This window comes from Brassica napus, chromosome C7 (assembly GCF_020379485.1).
Source record: "Brassica napus cultivar Da-Ae chromosome C7, Da-Ae, whole genome shotgun sequence".
Classification (NCBI taxonomy): domain Eukaryota; kingdom Viridiplantae; phylum Streptophyta; class Magnoliopsida; order Brassicales; family Brassicaceae; genus Brassica; species Brassica napus.
The window spans coordinates 19,223,767-19,238,506 of record NC_063450.1 but is presented as its reverse complement, the minus strand read 5'-3'; the positions used below and the strand labels follow the sequence as shown (position 1 = coordinate 19,238,506).

Here is a 14,740-nt window from a genome sequence, read left to right as displayed (position 1 = left end):
GGGGGGGGGGGGGGGAGCAGTAAGGCATGCTACCTATTTGATCAATAGGATTGCGACCAGATCATTGATCGGACATACACCGTACAAAGACTTTCGTAATAAAAGACCAAATCTCAGACATCTTAAGATCTTTGATTGTGTATGCTACGCGAGAACAAAGGTTGCAGGAAAAAAGAAACTTGGCGATCGATCTAAAGTCTTGGTGTATTTAGGAACAGAGCCGAGCACAAAGGCTTATCGCTTGCTGTATCCTTCAAGCAAGAAAATAATTGTGAGTCCTGATGTGCACTTCGATGAAGAGAAACAATGGAGCTGGACCACAAATGAATCAGAGAAAGGCAACAACTCCAGTTCATTCGAGATTGAACTAGTTTTTAACGAACACTGAAAACTTTCAAGATACCCGAGTTGAAAGCGAGAATAACAGTGATGATAATGAGAATGAAAACAAAGAAGATGATGATGATAAAGACGAAGAGGAAGCAACTTAGCCACAATTAAGAAGATCAATTAGAGCATCAACAAAACCTTTGTATCTAGAGGACTATGTCCTTCTAGCCAAAGCCGAGAGTGAAAGACTCCTGATGGTTATAAACAATGAACCGTGTGACTTTGCAGAAGCTAAAGAGCTGAAAGTTTGGGTTGATCCGTGCAAAGAAAAGATATTCTTTATCGAAAAGAATAACATATGGATCCTCGTTGACTTACCAAAAGGTTTCAATCCTATCGGGCTGAAGTGGGTGTTAAGATAAAGAGGAACACAGATGGTAGTATCAGCAAATACAAAGTGAGACTAGTAGCAAAAGGATACGTTCAACGACATGGCATTGATTACGATGAAGTATTCACGCCGGTAGCTCGTGTTGAAACGATTAGATTGGTCATTACACTCGCGGCGTCGAACGGTTGGGAGATGCACCATCTGGATGTAAAAATGGTGTTCCTGCATGGAGAGTTAAAAGAAGAGGTTTAGATAACACAACCCGAAGGATTTGAGATCAAAGGAAAGGAAGATAAAGTGTATAAACTGAACAAATCTCCTTATGGTTTAAGACATGCTTCTAGAGCATGGAACATCAAGCTCAATCGAATTCTACAAGAGTTTGGAATCTATCGATGCTCGAAGGAACAATCGCTTTATAAAATAGAAGATAAGAAGGGTATTCTTATGGTGTGTATATGTAGATGACTTGCTCGTTATGGGATCTTATTTGCAATCAACGATTGAGTTCAAGCAGGAGATGGCGAGCAAGTTTGAGATGAGTGATTTAGATAAATTGACATACTCCCTAGGCATCAAAGTACTTCAACATGATGATGGCATTGTATTGTCTCAAGACAGATACGCATAGAAGATCCTCGAAGAAGCCGGTATGCATAACTGCAACCTCACTCATATACCTATGGACGTTAATGTAAGACTGTCTAAAGCATCACAAGAGCGAAGCATTGAGAAGATAAACTATAGAAGGAGCATATGATGTCTTCGTTATCTACTACATACACGATCTGATCTTTCATTCAGTGTTAGAGTACTTAGCAGGTATATGCAGGACCCTAAAGATTCATATGGCGTGGACTTAAAGCAAGTGTTACGTTACTTATGTGGTACTACTACTCTTGGACTGCGATTCATGCGATCAGCAAAGCGAGAAAGTAACTAGTTGGCTATAGTGATAGATTGCACAACATGGATATTGATGATGGCAATAGTATGACTGGACACATATTCTATCTTGTTCAAATTCCAATAATCTGGTGCTCTCAAAAACAATAGATTATGGCGTTATCCTCATGTGAAGCTGAATTTATGGCAGCAACGGAGGCTGCAAAAGAAGCGATTTGGATTCAGGAACTCTTGAGTAAAGTCGTGAGCGATACTTGCAAGAAGGTGACCATAAAAGTTGACAACAAATCTGCTATTGCACTTACAAAGAATCCAGTGTTTCATGGTTGTAGTAAGCACATACAACGAAGGTTTCATTTTATTCGAGAATGTGTTGAGAATGAACAGGTTGACGTCGAGCACATTCCGGGTAATGAACAGAGGGCCGATATACTTACAAAAGTATTGGGAAGAATTCGGTTTAAGGAAATGAGGAGCTTCCTTGGATTGCATATCGTGAGTGAAGATGAGATCAAGCCGGGGGGGGGGGGGATGTTGGATTAAGTTTGACAATAGCTTGAAACGTAAGCTAACCTACCGAATTACCGAGTTATGGTTATCTAAAAGGATTAAGATATATCTAAAGTGTTATTACTAATAGGATTAGGAGTTATCTAGTCTAATATAAGGAGATGCATATATATGATGTTGCATAACTCATATTATCACAGTAATTTGATTCATACCTCAAATCTTTTCTTCTTCCCTTTTAAATTTCTCGTTTAGTTCCCAAACACTTAGTGGTCCAAGAAAAAAGAAACAAAAAGTTCCCAAACACTTACTTCAAAAAACTCCTCTTATTCCAATTCCACTTTCAAAATATTTATAAAATCAAAATCATACAAGAAATCTTGTAAATGCCTAAATGTGACGTTTAACCATCAAACACACAAAGAAAGTAGAATACAATAGCCTAATGTGACACATCATTAAGAGTTCGGCTATACCAACGGCTCAAATGTTGCTTTTAGTGTTGAGTTAGTTGTAAAAATGTTATTTGTATTAATCTGAACTTCGCATTTTAACCCCAAATATAACAATAAAAATATCTCAAAAGTCGTCGAAAAATAAAACTTAAATTTCAAAAGTCAATGAGCTCTTAACTACAAGCAATTTATTTTCCTTTAAATCAGCCAAGCAACTGGGGAATTTAACGAAACCCCGACTTTTAGGCCAATATACTTCTTTCTGTTTGTGGTAAGCATTCAGTGCATGAACACATGCTGTTCTTTATTAAAAAAAATGAACACATGCTGTTTACCATTTCAAACATGTGTTGTCAATAAGAAAAAAAATTGAAATTTCCGTGAGTTGAGAGAGCCCATGCACAAAATTTATGGTTCCCTTTCATGTACATGGTTCAACAAGATCGATGTACATATTTGTCAGTTCTAGTGGTTACTAATGTTTAACCAAATAATATAATTAATTTTGTTAGACCTAAAACTAATACCCCTCTATGTTTTGTGAAATATCTATCTTTATAAGGACTATAAAACCTTTAATCAACAAATAGACACGTTTGTTTGTTTTGCTAAATATCTATCTTTAGACACGTTTGTTTCAAGTGTAAGAGAGTGAAAGTTTTGGCTATATAAAGTATAGAGAACCCTAGTCCATTAAATCACAAACAATGGCTCAACAGCCTCAACTTCACTTCCCCATCTTAATCTTTACTTCCATTTTCGTAATTTCATTTTCAAGCTTCATCCGGCCGCCTCATCCCTTTGATCCGTTAACTGAGAGCGAATTTAAACTTATCCGTAATATAATCAAGAAAAAATACCCTGTTGGTCCGACACATAGGTTCACCTTCCAGTACGTTGGTCTCAATGAGCCTGATAAGTCCGGAGTCTTGTCGTGGCATTTATCACTGCACCACAATGTCACACCACCGCCACGTCAGGCATTCGTCATAGCCCGAGAGAACAGAAAGACTCGAGAGATCGTCGTTGATTTTTCCTCTCGAGCCATTGTGTCGGACATAATCCGCGTAGGACATGGTAACCCTATGCTCACTATCGATGAGCAGGAAGTAGCCACCGAGCTTGTTCTAAAGTTTAAGCCGTTTCGTCAGTCCATCAGGAGACGGGGCTTGGAAGTGTCAGAGGTTGTAGTCACGTCCTCAACTATGGGATGGTTCGGTGAGAAAGACACCGACAGGCTTATAAAAACGATACCATTTTACCTTAACGGGTCGGTGAACACCTATCTCCGACCTATTGAGGGAATGACAATAATAGTAAATCTTGAGAAAATGAAGGTAACGACGTTTAAGGACAGGTTCATGGGTCCTCTGCCGAAAGCTAATGGGACGGAGTACCGATTCTCAAAGCTCAAGCCGCCGTTTGGTCCGACACTTAAAAATAGCATCTTTTTGCAGCCAAACGGTCCAGGGTTCAAAATAGATGGACATGTTGTGAGGTAAATTGACTAACAACGATTTTACTAGTATTTGGCAATAAACTTATGCTATTTATAGAGAATAAAAGTCAAAGTTTTGCAGCTTAAATAGTAACAGCTTGTTAAAACTAGTGAAGTTACACTTATCTACTCTATTAAAATAAAATCATTATTTTATCTACAATAAAAAGGTATAGACCATTAACTAAAAAAATAACAAAATATCCTAAATTTATGCATATATGATATTTTTCTAACAAAAAGAAATATAAATCCAAACAGTATCATTTCCGGTAAAGTCTAATCCATTTCCATTATGCAATTATTTTTTGATTCTTTACCCTATTTTAGTCTAGGCCAGATTTTATATATTTTGGGTAATTCATGTGGAAATTAAATATTATAGCCCAGTTCTTTTAAAAATTATCATATTAAGTTTTTATAGATAACAAAATAAATAATAATTTGTTGGTTGTATCATTTCTACGCTTGATGTTTATAGTGAAAACAAAAACAAAAAACTAAAATATAATACACTAAATTAAAAATATTTTCAAAATATTATATTAGCTAATTTAAAATTTAGTCACACCAAAATATTTCAAGAATACAAACTTTTAAACAAAAAAATTAACCAATATATACAATTTTCAAATAATGATTACATAAATAAAAATTGTTATAATATATATATATATATATATATATTGGTATAATTTATTTTATATTTTAATTATTATATTAAAAACAAAAATATATTCGCACGTACGTTTTGCACTTATTACTTAGTCAAGTCGTTATAGATATATTTATAGGATGTTATGAACTTTTGCTTCTTATTTGATTTTTCGAATTATTTGCTTAGTAAATTTGATTAAAATAAATAAATATTCATTGAGTTATAATTTATAAACTAGTTTACATTCTTTTGAAATAGATGGGCAAACTGGGAATTTCACATATCATTCGACGTTAGAGCTGGTCTTATCATCTCTCTCGCATCAATTTTCGACATAGACATGAATAAATACAGGCAAGTCTTGTACAAAGGCCATTTGTCTGAAATGTATGTACCTTACATGGACCCAAGTGAGGATTGGTACTTCATCACTTACCTTGACTGTGGGGAATTCGGCTGCGGCCAGTCGGCAGTGTCCCTTGAGCCGTACACCGATTGTCCTGCAGGTGCCGTTTTCTTTGATGGTATTTTTGCGGGTCAAGACGGAACTCCCACAACCATATCAAAAGCTATGTGCATTTTTGAAAAAAATGCTGGAGACATTATGTGGCGACATACCGAAGCAGAAGTTCCCGGCTTAGAAGTAATAATTAATATATCATTTTATGATATATATATATATATATTTATAATATGAAAAGCATGATTTATAGTTTCATAAATGTTGATGCAGATCACAGAGGTAAGACCGGATGTAAGTCTTGTCGCCAGGATGGTGACGACCGTGGGGAACTACGACTACATAGTTGATTACGAGTTCAAACCTAGCGGTGCCATCAAAATGGAGGTAATGTCTTATGAGACTCTGTTTAGGTTTAGGATATACATTTTAAGTTATGAAAACTCTGGGATTTGATAACTTAGATGCTAAAGGTGAGTCACAAACACAGAAATATTCTTTGAAATAGTAATCAACAAAAATGAGTTTACACTAATTTTTTTTTTGATAAAACAATGTGATATATAAACGTAAACACAAAAATGTTTAAAAAATTCCAACACTAGCAAAATCAGATAATAATATTTAACTAGATTATTAGATCGATATTTCTACATTTGATATGTTCATGTGCCTAGGTTGGTTTAACCGGAGTTTTAGAAGTCAAACCGGTGGAATATGTTCACACATCGGAGATCAAAGAAGATGATATACACGGGACAATTGTAGCGGACAACACCGTTGGAGTCAACCACGACCATTTTGTGACATACCGTCTTGATCTTGACATCGATGGTACGGAAAATTCCTTCGTCCGCACGGAACTTGTGACCAAGAGAACACCAAAATCTGTTAAGACACCGAGAAAAAGCTATTGGACAACGAATCGGAAGACTGTAAAAACCGAGGCAGAGGCTCGTGTGAAGCTAGGGCTGAGAGCTGAGGAGCTGATGGTGGTTAACCCTAACCGGCTAACGAAGCATGGCAATGAGGTTGGATATCGTTTATTTCCTGGGCCGGTTTCAGGCACACTAATGGCCCACGATGATTACCCACAGATTCGAGGAGCATTCACCAACTATAACGTGTGGATCACGCTCTATAACAAGTCGGAGGTTTGGGCTAGCGGTCTCTACGCTGATCGTAGCCAAGGCGACGACACATTAGCCGTCTGGTCCCAAAGGTAACTTACATCTCTCTTTAATCCGTATAAAGATGCGCTAAGCTAACGCATTAGCATGTTACATACGAACTATGCATTTCTTGAGAGAGAACCTAATTAAGGGATTGATGCAATAATTTTTTTTCTCGGAATTACAGAAACAAAAATACCTTATTTACTTTATTAAAACAATACAAACTTGTATGCATATAACAGTTTTATGTAAAATTTTAATATTATTTTGTAAATTAATGAGTATTCTTTTGTTTATAAAACTTTGCAGGAATAGGGAAATAGAGAAGAAAGATATAGTGATGTGGTACACAGTCGGATTCCACCATGTTCCATGCCAAGAAGATTTTCCGACAATGCCTACGTTGTCCAGCGGCTTTGAACTCCGACCGGCCAACTTTTTCGAACAAAATCCTGTTCTCAAAACCAAACCCATCAAACTCAGCTCTGCTCCAAAGTGCACTCCTAAGAACGGGTATTAACATCACGGTTTGATCTGTATAAGGAATCATAAAGATGTCAAGAGATAATCATGCATACCATCAAAATTGGATAAACCATCAATAATAACAATCTACGAATGCATCTCTTTATTATAACGTGGGTCCTTGTGTGTTGATTAGTGACAAACTGTAAACTTGCGGTTGAATTCATATCAAAGAGTTGAACACTAACATTGTATGATAATAATAAAGTATTAAGTGGAGCATATTACATGGATTTACATGTTTATGTATATATAGAATTTTGAAAATATTCTTACAAGAAATCATAATAAAACGAAGAGTTTATTTTGCAAGGCTCTTATCAGTTTGTCAATGCTAGTTTCACATAATATATTTAGGACTTCATTTTATAGTTATCATATAGAGGATATAATATTTTTTTTTTTTTTTTGACGTCGAACGGCCATTCTATTACTCAAGCTTGAGGTAAATAGAACAACCAATGAAAAGTAACTCCCTGCGAAAGGTCCTAGCAATCTTAGCTAAAAAATCAGAAATCTGGTTGCGCACTCGTGGCACATGGGTGATTTTGAATTCCGGGAAACAAATCTGAAGCGTCTCTATCTTTTCCAACTCTGTCGCGAAGCTTGGCCACTCATGGGGCTCATTTATCATTGCAATCAGTTCTTTGCAGTCAGTCCCAAAGCTCTTGCATGGCAAGTGTTGAAGCATATTCTCCATTGCCTATCGCAGTGCTTCTACCTCCGAATGCAATGGTGATTCACATCGAGTAAAATTCCGTGTTCCCATAAGTTGTATGTTCTCCCCGCTATCCATCCAAACCCATCCACATCCACTAAAGCGATCAGAAGCTGTCCAGGATCCATCTAGCAGACAAATATTACCCAAGCTTAAGACTTGGATTTCCTCATTATTGCTGGCCTATACTACCAGTGGTATCATCTCATTTGCATTAAACCGGGCTTGACATTCACTTTCTGCGTATCGAACTAGTTCCAAAGGGCCTCTGTCTATTCCCCTGAAAAACTTATCATTACGAGCCTTCCAAATATACCATATTATCCAGGGATAAGGATTTCTGTCTTGGTCTGGTTCTAAGATATCATTCTTCCTCTAGAATAGATAGTCCATGTTTGTGTAGACGCTTGACACTGGAAATATACCTGAGCTTGTAGGAATTGCTGATACGGACCATACTTGGAGAGCTGGAGGGCATTCAAATATTGCATGAGCTACAAATTCTTCTATTTCTCCACACCTTGGGCAATAATTATCGCACCTCATATTCCGCCTTATTAGGTTCCTCGTTACTGCCACCTAACCCGTTATCAATTGCCATATAAGATGGCACATCTTCCTTGGCGCTTTCAACTTCCAAGCAAAGGCTTGAAGTTTAGTGATGCTCGGTTCCAGTATTTCCTTTTCTTCTTCTGGCTTCAATAGATTTTGAACAACCCAGTATCCAGATTTAACTGTGTATTGGCCATTCCTCGTGTAGTTCCAGCATAAAGTATCACGGCGATGAGTAGAGCTTATGGCCATACTGCGTATGAGAGGTATGTCATCGGGGTGGACATAATCCTCTAGTATCCCTACGTCCCATTCCTTCGATTCCTGGTTAATGAGGTCACTAATTCTCATATTTGGATGCATCACAGGTGCTACAGGTGTAGCTGGTCTAGCAGGTGTCGTTGGAATCCACACCTTGACTTCATAACCAGAATGAATCTTCTGTCTGATCCCCAGAAGCAAAAGCTTTCTTGCGGCATAAATGCTTGTCCACACATATGATGGACTACTTGCAGAGATTGCACCTAAAGGCGAGGTCATTCTATAATATCTGCCCCTCAAGACTCGGGCAACCAGTGAAGCAGTGTACTGAACCAATCTCCATAGTTGCTTTGCCAATAGTGCTAGATTAAACTCATGGATTAAGCGGAAGCCAATCCCTCCCTCTTCTTTTGGTAGACAAACATTTTCCCATTTCGCCCAGTGTATTCCTCTTTTTGGTGGATTCGAACTCTACCAAAATTGTGCAATGGCACTAGCGAGGTTTTCGCAAATCTCCAATGGCAGCAGTGATATCTTATGTATTTGCATAGTTTTAGCAATCATTTTAGTTCTCAATTTGTCCATTTAGATGCATTTAGAGTAGATTTAGATGCATTGCATATACATTTGTCTCTATTAGGTGATGGAGATGCTATTTGGTGAGTTTGGAACCTTTGGAGATGGTTTAGAGACAAGAATGGTGATTTTGGTTCACAAGACGAGGTCCCAACTGTCCCAGCGGCCAACTACAGCGGCCAAGCCAAACCGCTGGGAAAATGCACACACCCCTGCCCCATATGTACTTGTTGCAGCGGCCAAATGACATGTCGAAAGCCAGCTGCGACACTTAGAAAAATCTGCACTTCTGTTTTTACCAATTTTTTACCCAAATTATCTTGGGTCAACCCAAGCTTGTTGGGTCGACCCAGCTCGTTTTTAGACCACTATAAATACTTTTTAGACTTAATTTTAGAGGTTATCTTGTTTTCTATCTAATCAAAAGCCACTTTTGGGTGAAAGATTTAATCTTGATCATAATTTCTTATCTTTGCTTGATTATCTTGCTCTCTAATCATGTTTAACCTTGAATCATCCATTGTTTTGGGGTTATTCATGTCTATTAGTGAGTAGACTAATCTTGGATTCATGGGCTAGGGTGATTAGAGAAGATCTAGGTTGTTTAGTGTTAGATCCACTTGTTTCCTTGCTTGTTGAGGGTTCTTAATGCTATTTTAGTCTTGATCATACTAAAATAGATCTCTAGGCATTTCCTACCCACAAGGTGTATGATGAAATGCCTAAACCAACTCTTCAATGCTTTTAGCTTGCTTTACCTAAGGGATTAGTTGCTAAAGGAGTTAAGATTGCTATTAGACTTGTTCTCCATGCTTGCTTTAGTAACATTCAACCTAAGGGATTAGATGCTTGAGTTGCTTTAGCAAAAGAACATTCATCTAGGGATAGAGCTTGTTTAGCTTAGTGTCTAGGCATAAGGAAAGTGTTTGATTGCTAGCTTGCCACCCTTAGATTGGATCTACATCACCTAAGATCAAATTCCTAGTCCCATGAGTCCTCTTGCTTCATATTGAGAAAAGAAAGATCATTACTTTATTGCATTAGCTTATTAGTTCTTAGTTCATACCATCTTTAAAACTGGATTGCACTTAGCTTAAGCATGAACTTGCATTCCCTTTGCTTTAGAATCACCTAGGATTGGTTCGACAATCTTTTATATTATAACATTTGATTAGGAGCCTTGAAAACTCCTAACATCAAGCAGAAACGTTGACATAACGTATGTCGGAAGAGCGAGTAAAATAGACTTGATCATTACCTCCTTCCCCCTTTTGAGAGTCATCTACCTGTCCATCCATTTACTCTATGCATCAGGTTATCCTTTAGAAATGCAAAGAATTTGCATTTTGAGCCACTGATATCCTCTGGGATTCCCAAGTACTTTCCCATCCCACCATTATTATGTATTCCAAGTACATCTTTAATCTCTTGTCTGGTATTCACATTAATCCTCTTACCAAAGAGTAAGGAAGATTTGTCAAAGTTAATACATTGGCCAGATGCTTTACCATATGTCCTGACTACTTTCATTACTTCTTCACATTCACGGAGCTCCGCCTTACAGAAGAAAAGGCTATCATCAGCAAAGAGAAGATGGAATACCGAGGGACATGCGCGTGTGACACGCATCCCCGTTATCTTCCTTTGGTTCTCTGCATGATTGAGAATATAGAGATATTATTACCAAGGTTTTAAATTTTTCACAGAATTACAGAGAATGACAAGAAACGAAAAGACAAAAATTTTAAATCTAAACACAAACTCTAACAAGCCTTAACAGGGCCGACACAGCAGACCCATTAACGCTCACCAGAGGCTTGACCAAGTCATCCGACCGCTTGCCGCAAAAAGATAAGACAAGTTAAACCGAGAGCTGGAATCCGATAATTTTGGCCTCCCCGATGACTCCGCTCTTAAAGATATTGGCCCACCCGAGAACAGCTCACCGAGGACTTCGTAGTACCTGCCTACTTGAAAAAGACAGCAACGGAAGCGGCCAAACACCCATCTATTTCAAAAAGAATGTAAACTAGGCATTAGTTATCATATAGAGGATATAATTTAAAGGATATAGTCCAATAGTTTTTTTGGTAAAAATATAAAGATATTATTACCAAAGTTTTTCATTTTTGACAGAATTACAGAAAATGACAAGAAACGAAAAGGCAAGAATTTTAAATCTAAACACAAACTCTATCAAGCCTTAACAGGGCCGACACAGCAGACCCATTACCGCTCACCAGAGGCTTGTCCAACTCATCCGACCGCTTGCCGCAAAAAGATAAGAAAAGTTAAACCGAGAGCTGGAATCCGATAATTTTGGCCTCCCCCATGACTCCACTCTTAAAGATATTGGTCCACCCGAGAACAGCTCGTCGAGGACTTCGTAGTACTACCTACTTGAAAATGACAGAAACGGAAGTGGCCAAACACCCGTCTCAACCAAATAGACCATTTATTAGACCCGGAGACAACCTATACAAGCTTCTGCTCCGAGCAAAACAGGCCGCAACCTCCACTCACCTCGCATCCAGTAGTTCTCTACATTTATTCTAAATTTATTTGTTTAGAACGACGATAAAATTTTCACAGCACAACCATTATAAAAAAAATGTCTCAAATCTAACTTCTTTAGAGTTAAATTAATAATTTATGTGATAATCTATATTATTAGCGACATATACAAGTAACATATATCTGAACATATAACACAACCTACATGGCGATAACATGCATCAACTACGTTCCATCTCCGGTGGAAGATGCAGAATATTAGAGGAATTGAAGTTTGATGTTGAACAGAAACTAAAGCTCTCGTGAAGAAGATGAACACAAGAGAATCTGGAAATTATAATTGTTTCTGTTAATTGTAAATGACGATGTACAGAGAGTTTATATACAAAAATAAACCAGCCGGTATAAACCGGTTCTAACTAACCAACCATACATACTCAAATACTCCCCCTCAAGATGTAAGGAACTTGCATCTTGGACTTGAAAACTTTGTGACTTGGAGAACTCTCAAGGAACCTCTGGTGGTCTCGGTAAGGAACAATACAGAAGACCAAGAATACATCTGAACCAAGCATAACCAGCCACAATCATATGATCAGTAAATGCAAAGTCTTGGCTCAGTCCTTGTTGAGAGAATGAAGGAAAATTATGTTGCCACTGCAGCTCATCAAAGACCAAGGCTGCTTTATTGCCACTGAACAAACCAACAGAACTAACCAACTGAATATGAAGATCACGCAGAAGATAGCTAAACCAATATAATTCACAATCAACACCATCCAGTGAAGAACATTCGGCTTCTTTAGATTTTGTGTGAACCTTTTCTTGCTGCTTAGTTATCCAATAGGCTGAGACATATCTTGAAGAAAACCTGAAGCAGCAGAGAGATGTGAAACAGGAGATGCAAGCATATAATGCTTCAGCTGTTTAATACAAGACCAGTGGAAGATCTCTGCACTTGCAAACTAATAAGTAGCTCAATGAGCTTGTGATAGCGAGAAACAGCAGACAAAAGACCTCCACAGTGATGAAGACCAATCAACAAGAAGCAGTAGCTGTCAAATGATATGTCTTTTTGCTGAAACCAACTAACCAGAAGAAGCAGTAACTGTGTCACTCTCGTGCACTTCAGTGATAGACACATCATCTTTCTAACAGCATGTGTGTCGTCTAACGCTTCAAAACGCATCATCTGCATCGGATCAACTTCACAGCCATGGGTGACTAGATACAGAAACGTACTATGCATACGACTTGCTAACCGTTGCTCCCCCAGACTATAAACATTTTGATGCCCAAAACGAGGGGGAAAACAGCTTATTCGTGCCTGAACTATTGGTCTTTGGGAAAAACATGCCTACACTTTTCTCATGGGCTAATACATACCTGAACTATATAAAATTTGAATTACAAACCCGAATTTATAAAATCCATGCCAATTCATACATTGACATTAACGTTGTTTAATCGTAGTTAACGGTGCTGACTAGAACGATTATGTGGCTCATTAGTCAGCTTCTCATTCAAACGGGCCGTTTCATTAGACAAAATATGATCGGCCAAAGCTTAAATAATCTGGGCTAAATATTAAACTTAGTTTGGGCCGAATAATAAAAAAGTGGGCCATAGTAAAACGGTGTCGTTTAAGAAACTGATTCATCATCTTCTCTTTACCTTCGACGCCATCGCAGAGAGAGCAAACAAAATCTAGGGTTGGACGATTAAGGAAGAAAAATATCTAGCTTAGCAAATCAAAGCTCGTCGTCAGTTTCTGGTAAATGAATCTCGTGTTTCATGATGATATACTCTCTCTGTTAGCGCTAAACAACTGGTCTTCATATGATGTAGACGGAAGCAACTGGAGAGACCGTGGTGGAAATTGACAGAGAGGAATGCCAAAAGCATGTAGATGTGGTGAAGAGGCAATGATTAAAACTTCTAAAACTGCTAAAACCCTAGGAGGCTCTTCCGTTGTTGTCCATATGGATCCGAAGAAGTAACATTTAATCTCTCGGTATGGTTATATTTATTTTCGAAAAGTTTGAGATTGACTTAGGATTATATTTGTGAAGGACAAGTACCATCTTTTCAAATGGACAGACGAGAGTATGGTGGAAGAGATTAAAGATATGAATGCTATGTTAAGTGAGGTAAAAGGAGACATATCAAACTTAAGAGCTGAAGTAGTTAGACTTGAGAAGGAGCTTGAAGGAATGAAGAAAGTGATTGTTGAGCAGGAGAGAGATAGGATCGACTGCATAAATGAGTTAAACTCGATGAAAAATGTAATGGTGTTCGGTTTCGGCATTTCCATCATTTGCTATTACTTTTTCGGTTAAGAATGATTTGCAGTGAAACATCATGGGGAGTGTAAGATTTGGATTTGAATGTATGTTTTGGTGAACCATGTTGTAAGACTTCTATTTGAATGAATGAATTTGGCTATATGAAACTCATAATTAAGAAACATGAAACTGAAATTACTAGCATATATGTTTGAAAACAACAGAATTAAGTCATAAGACAACATAAGTCTGAAAACAACAAGTGTCTGAAAATAACATAAGTCTGAAAACAACCAGCAACAAGTGCAACTTCATCATGCAATCTTCAGGTGTGCGTTTGTTGAGTTTGGGAAGGTCTTTCACCAGGATCGACTGCAACTTCATCATATGATATAGTTGTTTTCTGCTTCTTTGGTGGACGAGGCTTACAAGGAACTCCAGCATTAGGACACTTAGAAGAGTTATGTTTAGGAAAACCACACCTTGAACAATGCATCACACGGTTGTGACCAATTACTTTTTTCCCTTTGTAGGAGACTCGTTAACTCCTTTGATTCTTTGTTGAGGTTACTTCTTGCGCCCTTTGGAGATCCCTCTTGGTGGCACTTGTATTGTTGACCCCTCTTACTGGTTTGATCGAGTCTGAGTATTATTGATGCTGCCACTTAGAAGTCAAATACCAATCAGACACCAAACTGTCGGTCTTATATGTCTTCTTTTGATCCAAAACGAAACGAAGCGCATGTCTGCAGGGAATCCCAGTCAAATCCCATCTCCTACAGCTAAATGTCTTTGCTCTCATATCAACAGCATACTGCATTCCATCTTCAGAGACCTCTAACTCACCAGTAGGTCCATGAAGAGATTTACAATACTTCCTATATTTTGTCTCAGATGTTATCATTTTACTAACCTTAAGCTGAACT

General features: G+C 37.8%; 1 protein-coding gene across 2 annotated transcripts; it reads left to right on the top strand.

Moving 5' to 3' along the window:
* Positions 1-996: 996 nt before the first annotated feature.
* On the top strand, positions 997-7,177 carry LOC106421435 (primary amine oxidase 2-like). Of its 2 annotated transcripts, XM_022706057.2 has the most exons (6): positions 997-4,090; positions 5,007-5,391; positions 5,482-5,595; positions 5,886-6,239; positions 6,306-6,430; positions 6,693-7,177. In XM_022706057.2, exons 1-6 carry the CDS (start codon positions 3,300-3,302, stop codon positions 6,901-6,903), a joined length of 1,980 nt encoding a protein of 659 aa, XP_022561778.1. In that variant the 5' UTR covers positions 997-3,299; the 3' UTR covers positions 6,904-7,177. The 2 variants fall into 2 exon arrangements, with proteins under 2 accessions (XP_022561778.1, XP_013717734.1); XM_013862280.3 differs by having other exon boundaries at positions 1,000-4,090; positions 5,886-6,430.
* The last annotated feature ends 7,563 nt before the right edge of the window (positions 7,178-14,740 follow it).